The sequence below is a fragment of the Rhyacophila brunnea genome, unplaced genomic scaffold (assembly GCF_057557595.1).
Source record: "Rhyacophila brunnea isolate RB1 unplaced genomic scaffold, BYU_Rbru_1.0 scaffold_14, whole genome shotgun sequence".
Lineage (NCBI taxonomy): Eukaryota > Metazoa > Arthropoda > Insecta > Trichoptera > Rhyacophilidae > Rhyacophila > Rhyacophila brunnea.
This window is the reverse complement of record NW_028232796.1, coordinates 23,313,065-23,333,194: the sequence shown is the minus strand read 5'-3', so window position 1 is coordinate 23,333,194 and position 20,130 is coordinate 23,313,065. Positions and strand designations below refer to the sequence as shown.

Genomic DNA, 20,130 nt, shown 5'->3' with positions numbered 1-20,130 from the left:
TTACCCTACTGAGTGTGGTATAACAGGCTTCAGACCTCGAGTGTGGAGAAATATGGGATAAACTTAAACAAGTGTTAAATAGTGTGTTATGTTCAATTGTTACCCTGTATCATAACATAGGTACATTTAATTTTGTCACGTAAACAAAACGCACGTTCAATATTTGAAGATCGTCAGCGTTATGTTCTTTGGGTTGGTTCATACAATAATAATAAACCCCGGCTTCAGAACCTTGGTCCAGGGCAACTTTCCATCACATTTATATTATATTAATCTCTCCTGTAAGTGCAACATTGCGCTCAGTTTTGATTTATGACTATGTAGGGATGCATCGTGAACATAATTTATTTTACCTATGTTACATTGTAAGAAACCTGGTTGTTAAGTATACATTGTATCAATATAATTTGTAAATCAATTGTTGTCTACATGCAGACCAGGGTCAGCAACCCCAGGTCAAGTAAGACGTCGCGACGATTATTTCGCAATAATCCCAGTCAAGACGGTTTTCAATGTGCGACTGGGATCAGTGTGTAAAAATTCTTTCTCAGCCCCCTATTTTTTTCCGGATTTATAGAAGGATTAATATTAATAGAAGGATTCTCTTCTTTCCAATATTTTTTCAACGCTGTCGGTTTTTTCATCCGGGATGAAAATTTCGAGAAACGAGAATGAGAGATTTTGTTTAGCTATTTTGACGAAAAGATTCTTTCCATCCAGAACTAAATAAAATTGTGAGTGTTAAGAAAATTCTTCTATCCAGAGCCGTCGATAAACTCTTTTTCAAAAGGCTTTCGAACGGCATACAGCTAATATCATAGGCACGAAGTATGAAGATATTATGTGCATACAGTCGAACTTGGTTATTACAATCGGAAACGGAAATAGCGAGATCTCGGATGTAATGAGGAAACATTCTTTGACTTTCTCCATACATTTATTCACTTCTATAACGAGCTACTTCTCGGATATACCGAGCAAAACTGTTAATGTGTCGATCGTTTAAAAACAACATGTTCGACCCTAAGCAATAAAATCCGACCGGGCAGTTAACTAGACCGAAACCGCCGGGATCGGATTACGTTTATGACACAAGTTGTCTAAGTCAAGTGTCTAAGTACCTAATTGGTGTTTTCGCCGACAACATTGAAAAAGTATCCATGCATATGGTTGAAATTGCATATAAAAAAGCTTTGTGAAGTCAGTAGGTACCTACCAGCGCCGGCGACTCAGCACTTCATTACAATAAACAACTTCTTTTGTAGTTTATGAATGCCATGCTTCTTTCGGAGATTTTACGATGGTTTTCAGATTTTTTATGTTCTATGCTTGAATAGAACGTGGCGCGATACATGTTAGATAACGAGTAATGCTTATAACGAGCAAATTAAGTCGGTCCCATCTTCCTCGTAATAATCAAGTTCGACTGTATTTTATTTTGAATATATTATAAATTATTAGTATGTGAGTGAAATACATTCTGATTAGATTTGAAAAGCGACGATAATTTATTCATATTGATTTATGAATTTATAGATGAAATAAAATGTATTCATGCATAACAAATTTCTCAAACTTTTTTGCCTTAACGACCTCTTTATGAGCAAATATTTCCTCAGTGTCACTCACATATGAATCATTAAAAATTAAATTTTAATAATAAAAAAAAACGTTAAAAATCCTATGTTAATCATTACGCATATAAGGTATGACTACTATAGACATAAAATGTCACATGTTTAAAAATCAATGCTTCAAATGCACCAAAGAATTCACCAAAGAAAATGATCCATACGTATTAACACTGATTTTACAAAAACTGATTAAACTTAAAACTGATTTTACAGTAGATAAGTCGGCAGTGTCGACAGTTTCATATACCTTGGTTCTCTCGTAACTCGACATAATGATATTACAGAAGAAATCAACAAGAGAATCATGTCTGCGAATAAATGCTACTTTGGCCAGTTAAGACATTTTAAGTCCCGCATACTATCTCGCCGAACTAAAAGCACTCTTTACAAGACACTTGTAAAGCCAGTGCCCACATACGCATCGGAAACCTGGACATTAACTCTGCGAAATGAACGAGCCCTGAACATTTTTGAGAGAAAAATTCTCCGCCGTATATATGGACCGATCAGGGACGACACCAATTGGAGGAGAAGATATAATGCTGAGCTCTACGGGCTATACGAAGATTGCAACGCAGTTCAATCAATTAAGATTGGTAGACTGCACCGCATATGCACCATATGAATGGCAATGAACCGGCAAAGAGAATGATGTCCGGCAATCCAATCGGGCGTAGAAGAAGAGGCAGGCCAAAGATTCGCTGGTTGGATGGAGCTGCCAATGACTGCCGTATTCTAGGGGTACAAAATTGGAAAGCGGCCACACTGGATAGGGACAGGTGGAAGGAGCTGTTGGAGGAGGCCAAGACCCACACCGGGTTGTCGCGCCCCTGATGATTATGATGAAGTCGGCAGTATCTGTGATGTAGAACAACATATAAAATTCACTAGAATGGATGCATATAATATACCTGCATCGATTTTACGATCGACACCATTTTTTGTAGATTACAATATGATTGTATTGTATTTGTACACTACGTCGTTGCTCCAAATATCCCTCTCAGAATCTTTCTTTCAAAATATCATATCATTTTCAGACTATTACATAATATAGCACAACGTTCTGATCCATATCTGGAGGACTGGCCTCCCTCACCACAAAAAAACTACTGTCATAAAATAAAAATTAACACCGAAATGTTTAGAAGACACCGTTTAAATTAATTTATTCGAATGATCACCTGTTCAAATGAAAAACATATTTTTTTAACATTTCATTTATCATAACTTAGGGGTCAACATGCGGAACATTGACTTAATTTTTACCACGTTTTTTATAGCTCGTATTCTTGTTTGTCCGGTGGTTTTTTATCCAGTACAAATCTTGCAATCGATTTTTAACTAACTTCCCAACTAGCTAGACATTTTAAACTTTTAAAATATATCAGAACACGATGCCAATGCATTCTTTTAATACTTTTAGCCATCTTTAAGTAGAATTGAATTCATTTTCAGTTAATTCTGTTTTGTATGAAAAGTTATTTCGGAAGAAATCCGTAATCCAGTCCACTATTATTGGTTGATAACGGTGTGGTCCTAGCAATTAAATTATTAATAAATACGTGCGTTACTATGAAAATCAAAATGACATTTCAGTATTCTATATTTGTTTGTTGCAAAATAGCAAAAAAATGATTTGTTGACAATCGCCTTATTTATCCTAAATTATTAATATATAGAATTGTCAAGTTTATATTATTCAACAGAAAATTTAAAAACGTGGTAAGTATATAAAAAGTTCTTTTTATCTTGTAATTATTTATATTTTTTTCATCATTTTTCTCCAATTGGCACACCATCCATTCTACTATAACCAATATTTATATTTTTTTTTGACAAGTATACACAATGTGTTTGCCATCGCTATACAACGCAATTACAATTAAATTTGTACTAGATTATTATAATTAGCATCATTACCAACAATTAATCAATTATAATTAAAATACATTAATGTAAATGTATGGAAGTAATTCTATAAAGTGACAAAACTAGTAAGAGTCATGATTTTGAATACAATTTACTGAAAATTTACATAATTATTATGTAAATCGAAATTAATTGTTTTCGTCCAACGAATGGTCAATTATTATGGATTATGTCATGTCCAGTGACGTCCCGTGGGGGTAGGCGGGTCATATATTGCATAGGGGCGGCATATTACGAGTATTTTTACCGTTTGAGGCCGTGGCGGTTTTCCATGAATCAAACGATGCTGTCACTTCATTATAAATTATTGACATCTTAGTTTATAAAATAATCGAATGCATAAATAATTCTGACAATATAACTATTATTGTATTGTAACACATATTGTAATGGCGGTTTATCGCACAGATAAAATTTTCACATGAGTGCCTCTAAACCTGTCTAAACAGATCTCCACGTAACTTAAAACCACAACTGTTTGAGAGTTGTTACATGTTACATTTTGTTGACCCCGCCGCATTGAAAATCAATAAAAAATATTATGAATATTTTTTTTACAAGATGGACCTCCACCCCAAACCATTTTTCTACATAATACAACAGTTACCCCCGTTTCAGACGGGACACCGGTGTCGCGCTCGTATATAATAAAGAGGCCATTGTATTCGAATAAAGGGGCCTTTGTATTATGTTTATGAACGCCCAGAGCTAATGAGTCAACGCATAATTTTGCGATATAAATTAAAACATAAAACTGGCTGCGGTCATAAAAACATGTGTATCGGCGGCTTGAGAAAGTAGCGACCGACGGAAAAGTGTACCATACACGCGTTGACTCATTAGCTCGGGGCGTTCATAAACATAATACAAAGACCCTTTTATTCGAATACAAATGCCTCCTTATTATATACAAGCGCGACACCGGTGTCCCGTCTGAAACCGGCCTTATACCATTTTTGTTGACACATATTACTGTAAAAAATAATAATTAACACAATGAAAATTTTAGAATTACAAGATGAACCAATCAAAACAAGAGTTCAATCTCCGCAATAATTATTAAATGATGAAAATAATAAGAAATTAATCATTTGTTACGACTACATAAAGTAAACAATTATAAATAGATACTCAAGAAACTTGATAATATTATGAACAAATTTTTATACGTCCAATGTAAAATAAATACATAAGTTAAATCACACTGAGTACCTACCTACAATTAATAATTATTCACAATATATTTATCTATATTATAATTATTGTTTACTGAACTGAGAAATAAATAAAAGAGGTTCCTTTGTTTATTGTTTATACCTATTCTATTTCATCTAAGTATAAACTATGTTTTTATATTCGCATTTGTCTGAACGAGGTATTTCTGGATTGTTTCAAAAGCGACAATATTTCGATTTATAAATCATTACAACTTTTTAAATTACATCTGTTTACCATTCGATCAACGTCTCGTGGGGATGGGCAGGTCAAGCATTGCATACTGAGATATTTAATATAGGTAGTGAATTTATTATAATTAATACATATTATAATATTGAAAGGAATGACACCATTTTTTAGTACTTTTCAATGATTTAAGTACATATGTATTATTTCCACGTATGTTCAAGAAAGTGGAACTTGGAGATACCTACAATATATAATGATGAGCTGTACGGAGTGAGGTTCCGTAGGGGTAGGCAGATTTTTTTTTTTTTTTTGAATTATTAATAACCATGTCCCTGCTTTTTCGTACAAGGTGGTTGTTAGTAATTTTGAACAATCACAAACACCCAGGCTTTGAGAAAAACACATAAATATAGTGTCCTCACTGGGAATCGAACCCAGAACTCTCGGGCGGAAGGCCAGCGCCTTACCCACTGCACCACGAGAGTCACGTCGCTTGGGGGCGGCAGTTATTCGAAGGGCGGCAAATCGAGGAGAATCATTTGATACATATATATAGAAATAGCTAGGTACCTAAACTTAGTAATAAAGAAAATATCTTTCCATTAAAAAAATCAGCTCACTGGTGTGTGTTTTTATTAACATAAAAGGTTTAACAGGACAGTATTTTTTGTAGGGTTCGCGATGGCTAGTTTACTTCCGTTGCCCTTTGATGTCCTTGGTGACCATAAATCGAGTTAATAATGCCTAAACCTATGCGATCTCAGGCTAAAACTATCATTACAAATGTTGCCAAGTTTTGTGAAGAAGAAAAGCGACACAGATCGCCCTTAATTCCTCAAGACAGACCAAATTATTGTCAAGTAAGAAGCCACTGTATTACCAACGTCAAAAATATATTTATAAATTTAATTTTCTGTTTTAGTTATACCTATATATTTTGTTAGCAATGTATCCATACAACACATTTCTTAGATAATATTAGTCATGAAAGTATGATAAAACATGCTGTATAAAAAATGGGGCGGCATTTTGGCGCTGCCTAGGGGCGGAATTTTGTTTAGGGACGTCACTGGCTGTACGCACTTTATAGGACCGAAAAGATCAGGTGGCATATAAAAATGTAGGTACTGAGCTGAATCGGCCACGTGGATAGAATGTCGGAGGATATACCAGCGAGGCGGGCTATGTACGCAACCTCCGAGGGCAAGAGAAGACCTGGAGGGCCGAAATCGAGAAGGCTGTAGTGCGCCGCAGGAGATTAAGTGAATGCTCGGCCAAAACAACCGGAGAGTGTCAGCGCTGGATCGTCCAGGACGGAGTTAAGGAGGCCAAGACCCGTCAAGGGTTGTAGTGCCATAAATGATGATTATTTCAACAATTTATATCATAACTCCAAAGCCGGTTACATACCTATTACATTTTCAAATTAAAAAAAAATAAACTTTAAAATTTGTAAACTTGTCTGTGATACGTAATATAAATTCTGGAAATAAAACCATCTTAAATACAAAAAATAAATAAACACACTTTCATCCTGTCTATAGAATACCTAACCTAACCAATTAGGTACTAATGATATTACACACTTTTTATTATCTTAATACATATATACATGCTCACTTGTTAATCAGGTTGTGGGTGAATAATTTTCTGATACAAAATAGTACAGGAAAATCTGATTGTATGCCTAGCCACAATCTGATGTTATGTTCACTGATTTATAAAAAGACAACACTAGAAATATAAACGAAAATAATTTTAGCACTAGAAATACATGGGTAAGAAGATAATTTTAATTCTTTTCAAATTGAAGCTTTTTAGAATACAATTGTATCTAGTCGAACGTCGTATCGCTCACAATTATTTATATGTTTGCAATAATGTGCATTAGGTATCTACCTATTAATTATCTATAATAGTTCTCAAAAGCTGTGTCGCGATCGGTAATCGACCGATATGATTAATGTACCTACGCATGTTCTATGACGTCGAAAATTGGTAATGTTCACAGAACAGATTATTAAATGGAATTCATGTACCTAGGTTATATACCCCAATACACTACATTTTGAAGCAGGGTTTTGAATGTGTGAGTATCCTGCGAAAATGAAACACACATTATAGACGTGCAATGGTGTGTGTTGCAACCTTCAAATACGCCAATATTGAATGAGCATCCTTCCACACTCGAGATCGGTTGCATGTTACTCCACACCCGTTAGGTTTTCAGTTCCCATTAATTCTGTGTTCCCTGGTAACATTACACGAAAGTCTGCAATGGCGCCATGAATACAACAAAAGCGATTCGCAGTTGTATTGCAATTGAAACAAGCATTGTAGCACAATAATCATTAGTACACCAATACATCTACGAATCGCCCAGGGTGCCACTGTAGAATGATTTATTTAGTATGTACATATAGTGAAATGTAGCAAAGATATGAACCTCAAATAAGTAGTTTTTACTAGGAGACATAATATTATTATTACAATGCATTTTAATTTATAGTAAAGGTCAGGGTCGCGCCGCGACAAGGATGGTTGCCGCCCTGTTACCAACCCAAAACTCCCCCCCCCCCAACATTAAAAATGAATTTTAGTTATGTATGGTAGGGTAGGTAACTCAATACAAAAATTTTAAGGTGAGGAAAGCAATAATTATTTATATACCTAGTAATTATTGTTAAATGTAACATAAAAAATTCAAGAGAATGAAGTTCCTAATAAAGTCGAACACGTTTGAATTTGTTGCAGCCGTTGCAGCATATAAAACCATTTCACGTTTTCGTGGATCACCAACTATTCACATTCCGCGGAACATAATTTGAGAAACCCTGTTCTATAGTATGATAATAACGGAGGTTTCGAGTCTTTGTATCCGATGAATGACGGAAAAGACGAACAGCCGATCGTGTGAGACATGTATTATATTTTTTCGTTCTACATAATAATCATATTATTATTTATATTATTATGTATACCAGTGATATTATAAACTCGAATTTTTGTATTTGGTAGCACTACCTGAGTTTCGGATACTAGCAACACTAACATAGAACGTCAAAAAATCAAAAGTGTCAAACTTCGAAACTTCAAAATAATATTAAAATGGCTAAGAATGTTGAGGCGAAACCGACGGCTGAGGATTTGTCACAGTTTGATTGGATTCAATTAAGAAAGGACATTGGAGCACACAAAGATGGTGAAACTATGATACAAAAACTCCAGCGAAAAACAAAAGAGAATCCTTTTGTACCGCTAGGTGAGCAAATGAAATCCCAACATAACCTGTTCACGATATCAATTTATAAAGTTACATAAAAACTTTGCTGCGTAAATTATATTTTTTAATCTGTAAAAAATACCCATAAATAGGAATTTATTTTTTGTCTTATTTTAAAATATTTGTAGTACTGTATCTTTCTCATATTTTCAAGTTGCTCAAATTTGATAATTTCTTTTCAATAATCATTGACTTCCATATACTTACCGGTATTCAACCTTATATACAAAATCTTCATATTAAAATAGAGTGTTAGCAGAATATGGCAAAGGCATGAATGGTTATTTGCAATATTCACTATTGCATTGTGGGTAAAATTTATTTTTAATCACATACTTACCTACAATATATTCTTAATGTAATTTTTAAGCAGAAATGTACATACAAATTAACGGAATAATAGCGCCTATACACGTGCATGTATTTACTGGCGGCAATAGTGCGTATTTTAAACTATCGTGACAATAAATGTTTACACGTAAAAGTGCTGACTGTCTCTCCAATTCATTCTTTAAGAGTGAACGAGACGCGACGTTGTCATTTTATGGTACTATTTCGTACTATTTGACAGGTAGTGAAAATCGGTCAACCTGAAAATTCGTTCGTAGTTGGTTTTTTTGCAGGCAGGTTCGCCACTGTCGTTCTACTGCGCAGGCGCTGATCGAAAAAATCCTACTGTCGTATGAAAATTCAGAAGCTTCCAAACTTTTTTGATTCATGTATACATTCTTGCCAATTACAGGATTGTTTACCTATACATTTTTTTACTGTCAATAAATCCATGCACATGTAAATGGGGTATAAGACTATGCTGTAAAGACATGAATATGAATTTTCATTATGCACCCTTATCTGAATGTAATTTGTCAAGATTAATCAATAATGGTAAATTACTATTTTCACTCCTAAGCGGAACACATGCGCCTCCGCAGTATGAAGGTTATATTAACAATTTTTTTATTTGGTATTGCTGCAAGCCCCAGAATATTCAGAGTTAGGCGCTTGGACACTCCTTCACTGTCCAATTTTACGTATTAAAATATATTATTGTAATGTTTCAGGATGCATTGCCACAGCTATGGCTCTTAGTTATGGATTGTACAACTTCCGACAAGGAAAACAACAAATGTCTCAGAATATGATGAGGCTCCGAGTTGTCGCACAAGGACTGACCCTGGTGGCCCTGGTTGTAGGAGTGGCGCTTAATACCAAGTCTAATTGATTTTGTGCTACTCGAGTATTTAACCAGGGCATCAAAGCGTGGTGCTCAACCTGACGAATTACTCACATGCCTGCTACCCCCTCTCCTCATCAATGATTGCATTACTCAGTACTCACATAATTTCACCACTCCTCTGTTTTCCCACATAAACAACTTACCCTGTGCAGATTGCCTTAACCCGACAATGTCTACGGGGATGACACTAAATCAGTCACTACAATAACCTAATGTATTTGCAAATTAAACTTGAACATTTTCGAAAATTAATTTTCATAATGGACACATTTGTCCAAGTTTTGCTCACTTGGTATTATGTTACGTTCTTGTATGAACCTGACAGCAGAGTCACCATCACGTATTTCAGGAAATAGTTGTTAATGTCATGTCAACTATGTACATGTTGTACATAATCATGTCTGTAGAATTAAAAAAAAAATACATAGGGTTATTAGTAGACCTGTAAATAACGCGTAAAGTTGAACACTGCATTTCTACCCATCCCAGTTAAACCAACTAGTACCAAAACTTAGTTGTAGGGTATGTGTGATAATTTCATTTATACACATGTTTTTCTAGGTTCATTTGAGACCTTTACCCTACTTCAGATATTGATTTTACAGTAAAACCCCGACGCAGTTAATTTGAAGTATTTCTAAAATTCACTTGTATCTAAGAACATAGCTTGTTTTACAAAATAGAATAAATTTCTTCTTAAAGGCATTTTCCTAGCGAAGGATGGCGATCATCACTCCTTTATATTAATCTTAATTTGCCTTTAAGAATGCAATTTCGCAACCATATCTTTGCCTCAACGTCGATGTCATTCATAATATGTAAATATTAGCCCAATACTGACTGGGTAAGTCCTACTTGATTTCAGAATTATGTAAATAGGTTCAAATCAATAATTTGGCTGCTATGACTAAAATAGTATTAAATCATCAAAGAATTATTATGGAATCAAGGGTTTGGACTATACCTAAAGCAGAGAAGTATATAACTACTCATGGGTTGCATGCAACCTACTGATTAAATGAAATACGTATGGAAAAAAACTAATATCCCACTTACACGTGCATGGATTTACTGCTGACAGTACATATTAACGCGACCACAATGAGAAAATGCAGACTAATTTTAAGCTTAACCGATTTTCACTACCTGTCAAATAATACTATACAATGACAACATCGTATCTCGCTTACTCTTACAGAATGAGATTAGCGAGACAGTCAGCGCTTTTACGTGTAAACAGTTATTATCCCGATAGCTTAAAATACACACTATTGGTGCAAATAAATCCATGCACGTGTACAGACAATATAATGCTTTCATTTGTACAAACAGATATAAATAAGATATAAGTTATAACGCCTCCCTATAGCTTGATGCGTAGTGCATATAGCAATGAATGTCCGTGAAATTGTGAGTTAAAAAAATTAACAGTACTTTCGTTAAAAATATATCGTACCCAGGACTCGAAATAGACCGGAACGCACCGGAGCGCCGTTCCTGTTCGTGAAATTCTAAAAGATACCGTTCCGGCTCGTGGCTTCTTTGAAAATTGCGTTCCGATTCATGTTATTGAGATAATATTGCATGTAGGTATGTAGTTTTTAAAGTTGTAAGAACTGATTCGTGGGAAAAAAATTTGCCTGCGGCGCTGACAAAATATGTATATTATTTATTAATGATTAGTCCTACAAGGTCTATAATATAATATAGGCTGTTCGGATTTCAGATGTGTTTACAAAAAGGGCTAAAGGGGCTACAGGTCCAGGACCTTAAATTAGTAGGTCTCCGGAACCTGAAAAATAATTTAAAATCACAAAAGAACCTTGCAGCGAAGCTATACACAAATGTATGAGCTTCAAGAATTTTGAAGATAAGAGCCCAATTCTAAGAAAATTTACTAAAAATAAGTGATTTTGCAAAAATGAGTAGGTACCCATTTAAAAAAAACTACATTTTAATATTGTATTGGGGGGGGTAATGTGTATTAGCGCAGAGCCCCTTCAAGTATAAATGAAACCCTAATTATTAGGCATATCGCCCTTATGATATCCGAAAAATATTAAACATAATTTTGATATTTTTAAATGATTATTCAGCGTTCCGGTTCGTAAGATTTTCTATTTCGAGCACTGATCGTACCCAGTGCAGCCCGCAACCAATGATAAAATAGACGAATAGAGATTTGTAAAAAAAAAAATAACACTCGATGGTGATTTCAGAACATTTTCAGTGTGGTCGAATTGGTAGCCATAGAATACGTCATATTCTGCGTGTTGTAAATCATAAATATATTTTATTACATTGTACGTATATTATAAATACAAACTTTCGCAATCTAACAAGTTGCAAATCGTCATACTCAGTATCGTCATTTTCTTTTTTATGGTCAAAAATAGTGTAGGTATGTAAAAGTTGTTTTATCTTACATTTTGTATATTTGTAAACTCTAAATACAATTATTCTAATTACTCAAAAATTATTTTAAGACTAAGATTTTTTAGGAAAACATTCTATTTGTAGGCACCTAAATATATTATTATTGTCTTTGAAATTTAAATGGTCTTATCAAATGTAAACCTAATTGAGTTAGAACAGTTGTATTTAAAGTCACCAATTGTATTGTTTTTTTTTTTGCATATTATATTAAAACTCAATAATAACTAATTATGTTACAAACTGTTTTTTCATTCCATTTATATATCCCTCACTTCTGGTAAAATGTGTTGAACAATGTTGTTATTTTGTTTCGAAGAAACAATGTTAACACGTTCGCGGACACCGTCTATAAACATTGTATTCCGTGAAATGTGATATGACAGAACGTCCATTGACGTCCTGTACTGTAGAACGGAATACGACATGACATTTATAGAAGTCATATTTTGGATATATTAGGGTTTGAAGTCTTCGTTTTGTTAGGAGAAAAAATAGAGTTTCTAAAAAAATACATAATATTTGGTTTATATCTACAATATGTGGCATGTTCTTTCGGTTACTTCACTTTTACATTATCAAGTTCACGACTTTTGCAGTTGTTTTGAATTTAATCTCGAAATTGAAAAATTTGCATATGCCATGGTTTTACACTCACAGTGCGATATTTCCATTAGATAGTGTGTCATATCTTAAAATTTAACTCATTTCAACATATCTAAGGGCTTGCGCAGACAGAGAGCGGTCGGAGTTCTGCGTTCAACCGACCGTTGACCGCTAGCGTTCAGGGACAGCAGACAGGTGGCGGTCAACAATATGCGTTCCATTTGTATACAAACGTAGTGACACAGGCGCTGCATAATGCGAGACCGCTATATTCCGACTGCGAGTGGAAGTGAGAAAGCACCGCTGTTGCGTACTCACTCCCTCGTGTGGTTTCGCTCTATGTTGTTTGACTGCTCAAATTCCATTCAAATTTTTATTTACTTTCGCATTTCAATACAAAGCTTCGATGAATTATATAATTTGATTACATTTGACATTGACTTGTAAACTAAATATAATCTAGGTACTAAAATTACTGCTGTAATCAATGCATTTTATCAAACCGGATATTTAAAAACTTAATATCGATGATTTTAAACGAAGTGACATATAAACTTATTTGTTTGTGTACCTACCTCTATCTATAATATTTGACATTTCGATTCTAACCTTTTAATTTTACCCATAACCTCACATGTCAAATTTATTCTATTATTGAACTATGAAAACTATAAATCTCGCCAAATTATCAAGTATTTATGCACGTAAATCAATCAAGTGTTGATTTAAAAACAATATGTTAGTATTAAAAACGATTTATATAATTTGCGTCACTTAAATCAAGTATCAATCTTCTCTATATCGATTCATTTTTCTGATCCAGACATTGCAACGGTTGAGAGGTACGGAGTTCTTTATAATTGCGGGAATAGAACTCTAGAACGCTAGCGTTCCAATTGACCGGCGCGGTCTGACCGCCGGCTGTGTGACCATACAGTATGAAGTCCGTACAGTACAAAGAACGCCGAACTCCGAACGCGGAACGCAGACCGCCTGACCGCTCCCTGTCTGCGCAAGCCCTAAATCGAAAAGTTAAAAAAAGTGATTAAAAAATTCTTAATACAATAATTTCAATGTGTCATATCAGTAACATTTATTAGCTAACATATTGTGTCCGTAAATGTGTTAAAAATAATTTATAATTAAAATTAAGATACATTAGCTTTTTTTATAGATTTTTATTCTTTAAAACCCAAACCCAGATGAGGTTGGCTGTCTGCCAGGCTTTTCTGCAGCATTACTCCATCCCTCTCAGCATTCAACGGTGCAGGGCCATTATCAGCGTGAAACCTGTGGCATTCTTAATATGGTCTTTCCATCTGAAGGGAGCTCTTCGTCGCACTCTCCGATCTTTAACCTGACACAATATGAAGAATTTTATCCTATCTATATAGGATATATATATATCTATATATATAGGATATCTATATATCTAGGCTATATTATGAATAAATTCCAAAACAGCAAACCAGAAAAGTCTGTCTCGAATCTAAAGTTCGTCAGATTTTGGGATTTACAAATTAATTCTAATTTAATCAGTTCAATCGTCAGGTTCAGTAGTTCTAAGCCAAAAACTATGACTGTCTGTCCACTGGGTTTCGAAACATTGGACCTTGGTGACCTGCTTTGAAGACAGTGGCTGAGATAGGTCAGTGCTTGACTGATAAGACAGATGAGTGCCGTTCAACTGAGTACCTGAGACAGCAAATAAGCATAGAAATTCAAAGAGGTAATGCAACTGCTGTTTTGGGTACTCTTGAGTAGGGAATCCAATCCCGAGCCAAAATTCTGATTTCGGGATTACAATTTGACAATCCCGGGATCCCGGGATTGGCATTTTTTTCCATTGTTAATATAAAAATTTGTATTTACAAATAACATCGATTAAATCGGTCAAAAAAAAATCTAGTATATTTTATACTATTTAAGACATTTATTGTTAATATTGTATACGTTCAATCTTGGAAATACATAAGTTTAATGGAGTAAATAATTTGTAATATAAATAATAATGTGAATTTAATATGCGATTGCAGTTTCTGATAGTAAAGCAAATCATGTGTACTTATGGCCTTTCCGCTTCATAAATCTGATAAGTCAGCCAAATATGAAACTGCCGTAAAACGAATAAGATCATGGTGGAATTACTTTGTTAATAGTGTGAAGCATTGTTTTTTTCCAATCATTCTCATTTTTATTAATTTATTCGAAAAAATAAAATGAATCGGCAACTTACACATGGGTATAAATCAAACTTCATTCATACTCAGTTTATTTCTAATGTAATTATTTGTTATTAAAAGTATTTTTTCTGTTCTATTTTCGTTTTTATTTTATTTTCCATAAAAATTGATAAAAAAGTCAATCCCGAAAATTTCGGGATTATGTTTATCAATCCCAGGATTCATAGGTATCGAAAATAGCTCGGGATTCCGGGATTCGGGATCCCGGGATTGGAATCCCTACTCTTGAGGTATCCAGGGGATTGGAGGAGGTATTTTATATACTTGGAGAAACCTAGTATATCAATAGTTTTATAATTATCATTTTATTGGTTTATCTATGTGCTTATATGATTTAATTTTACATCTTTTGTCGCATTTTGGGTCACATTTCTCCATATAATTTTTTAATTCTCTATATAATTCTCAATGTAATATAATATGTAACTGTTTGTTTGAAATAATAAAAAATTACTACATATTAATAATATTACAAACGTCATATTGTTAAATTACAATTTATTTAGAAAGGAAAGTATTTAATGATTTCTGTTTAAATTAATTATTTGTTTTACATTTATTACTTTTTATTAGGAATAAAAACTATCATTTTGTTTCTATGTTGATCGTAAATCTTCAGTTTTCTTTGGACTGTTTGGGATGTTTTTTGAAATATTCTTCCATTGCATGATTTATATTTTCCTCCATAAGTTTCAAGTCTTCCAAAGTTCTTACATTGCTGAAGACCATCGGATCACTCAAATCTCCTAAAAGAATTATAAATTTAACAATATTATATTGTCTCATTTATTATTACAATACGAAAATTGCCAAACACCAACATAAAAACTTGCACGAAGACATGCATTGAAAAATGGGCTCAACGTTAATGTTATATTTGCCTCCTAAGTAATAAACGGCTTACATGATCACCTCGTGTAGAGTACGCAAATGTTACACTGAATAATTTCTTATGAAACTGCTGTTCAAATGTATCCAGCGTTATAAAAGATAAATTATTCAATAAGAAATATTATGGCATATGTCAGTTCATCTAATAGATCGGTTCCCAACACAATTTGAATCATGACCCCCTTCTATAATTAATAGCCAAGTAATCTGTGAACACCCCCCTCACCACATTTATAAAAAGCCACTTGTAATAAGGTGATTAAAATACTAAATAAAATGTTGTGTGCTGTTGATTGTGATCAATTATCCCTATGTCTCTCACTCTATTTTAATTGTCATCGAACGTTGCTTTCATTATAGCATGTAAATTTTGACTGCCCAAACTATATTTTATTTGACAGCAATGTTTGAAGGAAAGGACATACGTGGAGTTTCAAACAAATAATTGTGCACATGCGTTTGTGTAGCAGCAAAGGTTCATAAACTATTGTATAATTTGTTTGCCGGCAAATGTATATTGGTCTGGACTAAACTTTATTCATCGCACTTATAATTTTAGGTTACATGTAAATTGTACGTATTACAATTCACCGTAGCACAGTTCGCCGTGAGCTTTCTTATCGGAAAGAGATGACTGTATACTATACGCAGACAATAATGTTCCAATTATTTTATTAGATTCAATACGAACATTAATTTGATATTAACTGGTTTCAAATATCTCATAATAACGCTGTTTGTTATCAGATATCAAATTTGATATGTTCGATTTGATATTTTACCTAACCTAACCTAACAAACATTATGTTCAAAAAGAAAAAGTCATTAGAAAACAAAATCACATAACTAGGTAATATGAGGTCAGAGCAAAGAGATTGGACTCCTCTCTCTTCGGAATCTCTTTGGGTCAGAGGGAAATCAGCATGGTATCAATCTACACAATAGCTTCCGGTTCGGCCTGGGGTATGGCTGAAACTCCTCCGGGGAAGACATACCTACATGTCACATGGCCGTGATCCAAAAATCACCACACTCGCAAAGGGGCAACTCATGCCTGTTACATAATTATACTTACACAAAAAGAAAAATCTGAAATGTCATCCTAAGAAGTTCAATATTCGACACCATAATGATTTTTGCATCATAGATAATGTTTTTCAGTTTATCATTAAACTGGCGATCCCCCTGGAGCTCACCCTCACTCTATGACTGAATGAGCAATAATAGTCAAAGCATTCGATAGACAACTACTGTGAGATACATAGATTGATAAAATCTTCACAGAAATATAAAATTTCACATAAAAATGGCAAATAATAAATGTCACTTTTTTTATTGTGTACAAATCCACTAAAAAATTTAGCTTACCAACAAACTAATTCACTCTTATAAAAATAACCACCTTACCAACAACATTTATATTCGACTCGGACCCAGCTCGTGCTGTAGAAATAATTATGCTAACTAGTAACACAAATATTGTACATAAATAAAACCTCGCCATGATGAGTAGGTACTTTAATTTATCTGTTTGACTAACTTTTTGCCTTATGTATAAAACTGATAAGTTGCATAATAAATTGCTATTTTTTAGTACAGAACTTATCAATAGAGGGAAGGGGGGATAAATGTACCAATTTCTCACTCGATTAGCCATCGAGACAAAAGAGAGAAAGAGCATGTTTGTGTTTCTAAATTGCCTGATTTTTAATGGGTATATTGTAGTGTGTATTTACTTTTATGTTTATTATTATTTATTTTTCAGTGCTCACATAAAAGGTTACCAACAAGAAGAGTGACATTCGAGACTAATATCAACAAATAATTCTATAGTTACATGAGTTTACGAATAATATTGTGAAATATATTCAAAATTTCTTTGATAGTATACCTATGTAAGAGTAAATTCTATATAACACTAGTAAAATAAATCTCAATGTATAGGTACCTAATGTGACCAGACGTACCATTTTCACAGGGACAATCCCGTTTTCAGGCGGCGTGTCCACCGGTCTCCCCGAACATAGTTTCGGGACGCCAAAATATCCCGTTTTCGAAAAGAGAGAAACTCGCAGTATGAATTTAAAAAAACGCGCAAAATCAAAATCTTGGCGGTAGAATGCAGTACTCAACACCAGATATACTTTTTTTCTTTGTGAAATTTGTTCTTCGGAAAAATATAACTACTATCACTCCAAGAGTACAACAAAAAATCCGAATGATCAGTGACGTCGGTTAGTAATTAAAGTAATACCTACTTTGATTTAAAATACAAAAGCCGATCGCCAATAGTAGCTTAATTTGGAAAGCGCTTCAGTGAATATTAAAAGCCATTAGTTAAAATTTGTCGCAATTAAGTATGACTCCTTTAGCATAGTAGTCTATGTGCGTGGGTGCGATACCCGACAGATGCAGGTTCGATTCCTGCGGGGTGTGGTATCTTACTTTTTTCAAAAAGATTATTTCTATAATATATTTTCTCAGAAATGTTTTCAAATTTATGAATGAGTCTACGCTCTCCCGTGCAGAGATTCGTCTTATTGTAATGTATTGTTCTCTCTGCACAGGAATGCGTACACATTTTTTTAATTATTTTATATAAATCTTGTGAATTATTCGTTGAATAAAAAAAATAGTTAATTACATAAAGCAATTGAAATATTTGGTTGTCAATTTGACAAAAACTTTCACACACAGTGATAACGTAAAAGAGTATAAATACCTATCCTATTTTTAATTATCACCTAAAAAAATATTTTAACCTTAAGTGGGTCAAAATGATAAGCTGAGTTCACAAAAGTCATTTGATGATTGTTAATATGTCTGAATGATTGTTAACGAGACGAAAGAAAAAAAGTATTGCATTGCATAAATATAGAAATAAAAGTCTTTCTGTAATAATACAAGTCTTACAAAATGTTTATCCTTTTCTATGCCTCACGATATTACTATAGCAGTATCTGATAGGCCGTAGATTTTTAATGACACTCGTTCAATATAGAGCGAAGCTCTTACTAAAATCGCTGTAATACTGATAATTCGTGGCTTAGTATTTCATAATTATTCAAATAGATGTCCTGCGTTTAATTTCTTAGATTATGCAAATCAATAATGGCTAGTAATTTGAGTTTAAAGTTGGATGAGATAACTCGCGAAATTTGTATGTGCGGCCTATCGATCCAAAGGCATAGAGCCGGTTAATAATGACAATTTTGAAATAGCTGCTATACCTACATAAAATAAAGATAGCATTTAGTGTATTTTAATATAATAACCAATATTCCAATTGATTTAAGTTTTGTACTATTCCATTTGAGACGTTTTTTGCGACCCAGGTTTCACCTTTTGGCAAATGGTAAATACTAACAATACGGTTAATTCTCGTTTATATAATAAATTAATACAACAAATGAAGGTAAAAATTTTACCAACTAAGTAAAGGATCGAGTGTAAATATAAATTTTGAATATTTGAAGTGTCTGTAAAAACCTGTTGTACCTAGATACATTAGATACCCACTATTAATACATTCAGTAAGCGCATTAAACTGTCAATAAATGAGAAATAACTGTATTCGTTGTCGGTGTGCATTTACCATTGATGAGTGCGCTAGTGCCTGAAGATGCTGAAAGGCGAAACTCAGGTAGCAAAAAACAACTCCAATGGAATAGTACAAAATTTAAATCAGAATTTAAATTAAAATTCCATTATGTAGTATTATTTTTTTTAATAACCAATATATTACAAATATAGGTACATAATAATAACATTTATTTTGGAGAAGGCAAATAGTCATTAAAATATTATTTTTATATTAAGTAAGAAAATACATTTAATAATCTACAGAAAACTTCCATTGTGCGTATTGTACAAAAATATGTTAATTAATAGTTAACAGATATGATGTAACATAACATAATATGACGAATATCTTCATAAATTAATTTCCAATTTCCAACTTCTGATTTTTATAAAAAACACTAAATTTCATTACAGTTTGATATAATTTTTCATCCAAAATTATATTATTATGACGAATAAGAAAATAATTGTAAGGAAAGTTTACGTTCATGTTATGTATAAATGTGTACATACACATTATAACAGTTGGCTATTTGATTTGAGGTGTGCTTTTCCAAAAATCGTTAAGTCCACATAATACGGTCAAAATCTAACAAAAATATGTAGGTCTTTCAAAGTCAAACAAAGTCAAACTTTCAAACAGTCTCAAAGTCAGTTACCTCCATCTGCGATTTTAAGATATTCGCAAAAAACTGTCAATTTATAAAATAATGAATATAAAAAACATTGCAATCAATCTCCGGTTTAATTGTATTTTTCTAACAAGTGGGGCTTGATTCGAGAGTTTATGAATATACATATTGTAATGGGAAAGTGCTTAGAAAACCAGAATTATGAAAGACATAAGAAAAATTAAATGGCGGTAACCGACTTTGAAACCAA

General features: G+C 33.3%; 1 protein-coding gene and 1 long non-coding RNA gene across 2 annotated transcripts; one reads left to right on the top strand and one right to left on the bottom strand.

Moving 5' to 3' along the window:
* The first annotated feature begins 8,019 nt into the window (after positions 1 to 8,019).
* Positions 8,020 to 12,167, top strand: LOC147075743 (HIG1 domain family member 2A, mitochondrial). Its single transcript, XM_085942053.1, has 2 exons — positions 8,020 to 8,235; positions 9,318 to 12,167. The coding sequence occupies exons 1-2, from the start codon at positions 8,082 to 8,084 to the stop codon at positions 9,476 to 9,478; spliced, it is 315 nt and encodes a 104-aa protein (XP_085798179.1). The 5' UTR covers positions 8,020 to 8,081; the 3' UTR covers positions 9,479 to 12,167.
* Positions 12,168 to 15,256: 3,089 nt separating this feature from the next.
* On the bottom strand, positions 15,257 to 17,256 carry LOC147075742 (uncharacterized). Its single transcript, XR_015069963.1, has 2 exons — positions 17,074 to 17,256; positions 15,257 to 15,521 (listed from the first exon to the last, which is right to left on the bottom strand). It is a non-coding gene; the product is annotated as an uncharacterized LOC147075742 (long non-coding RNA).
* Positions 17,257 to 20,130: the final 2,874 nt, after the last annotated feature.

Coding starts and splice junctions, on each gene's coding strand:
- LOC147075743 (XM_085942053.1), top strand. CDS start 8,082: ATGGCTAAGAATGTTGAGGCGAAACCGACGGCTGAGGATTTGTCACAG. Junction 8,236..9,317: donor GAATCCTTTTGTACCGCTAG/GTGAGCAAATGA, acceptor GTAATGTTTCAG/GATGCATTGCCACAGCTATG.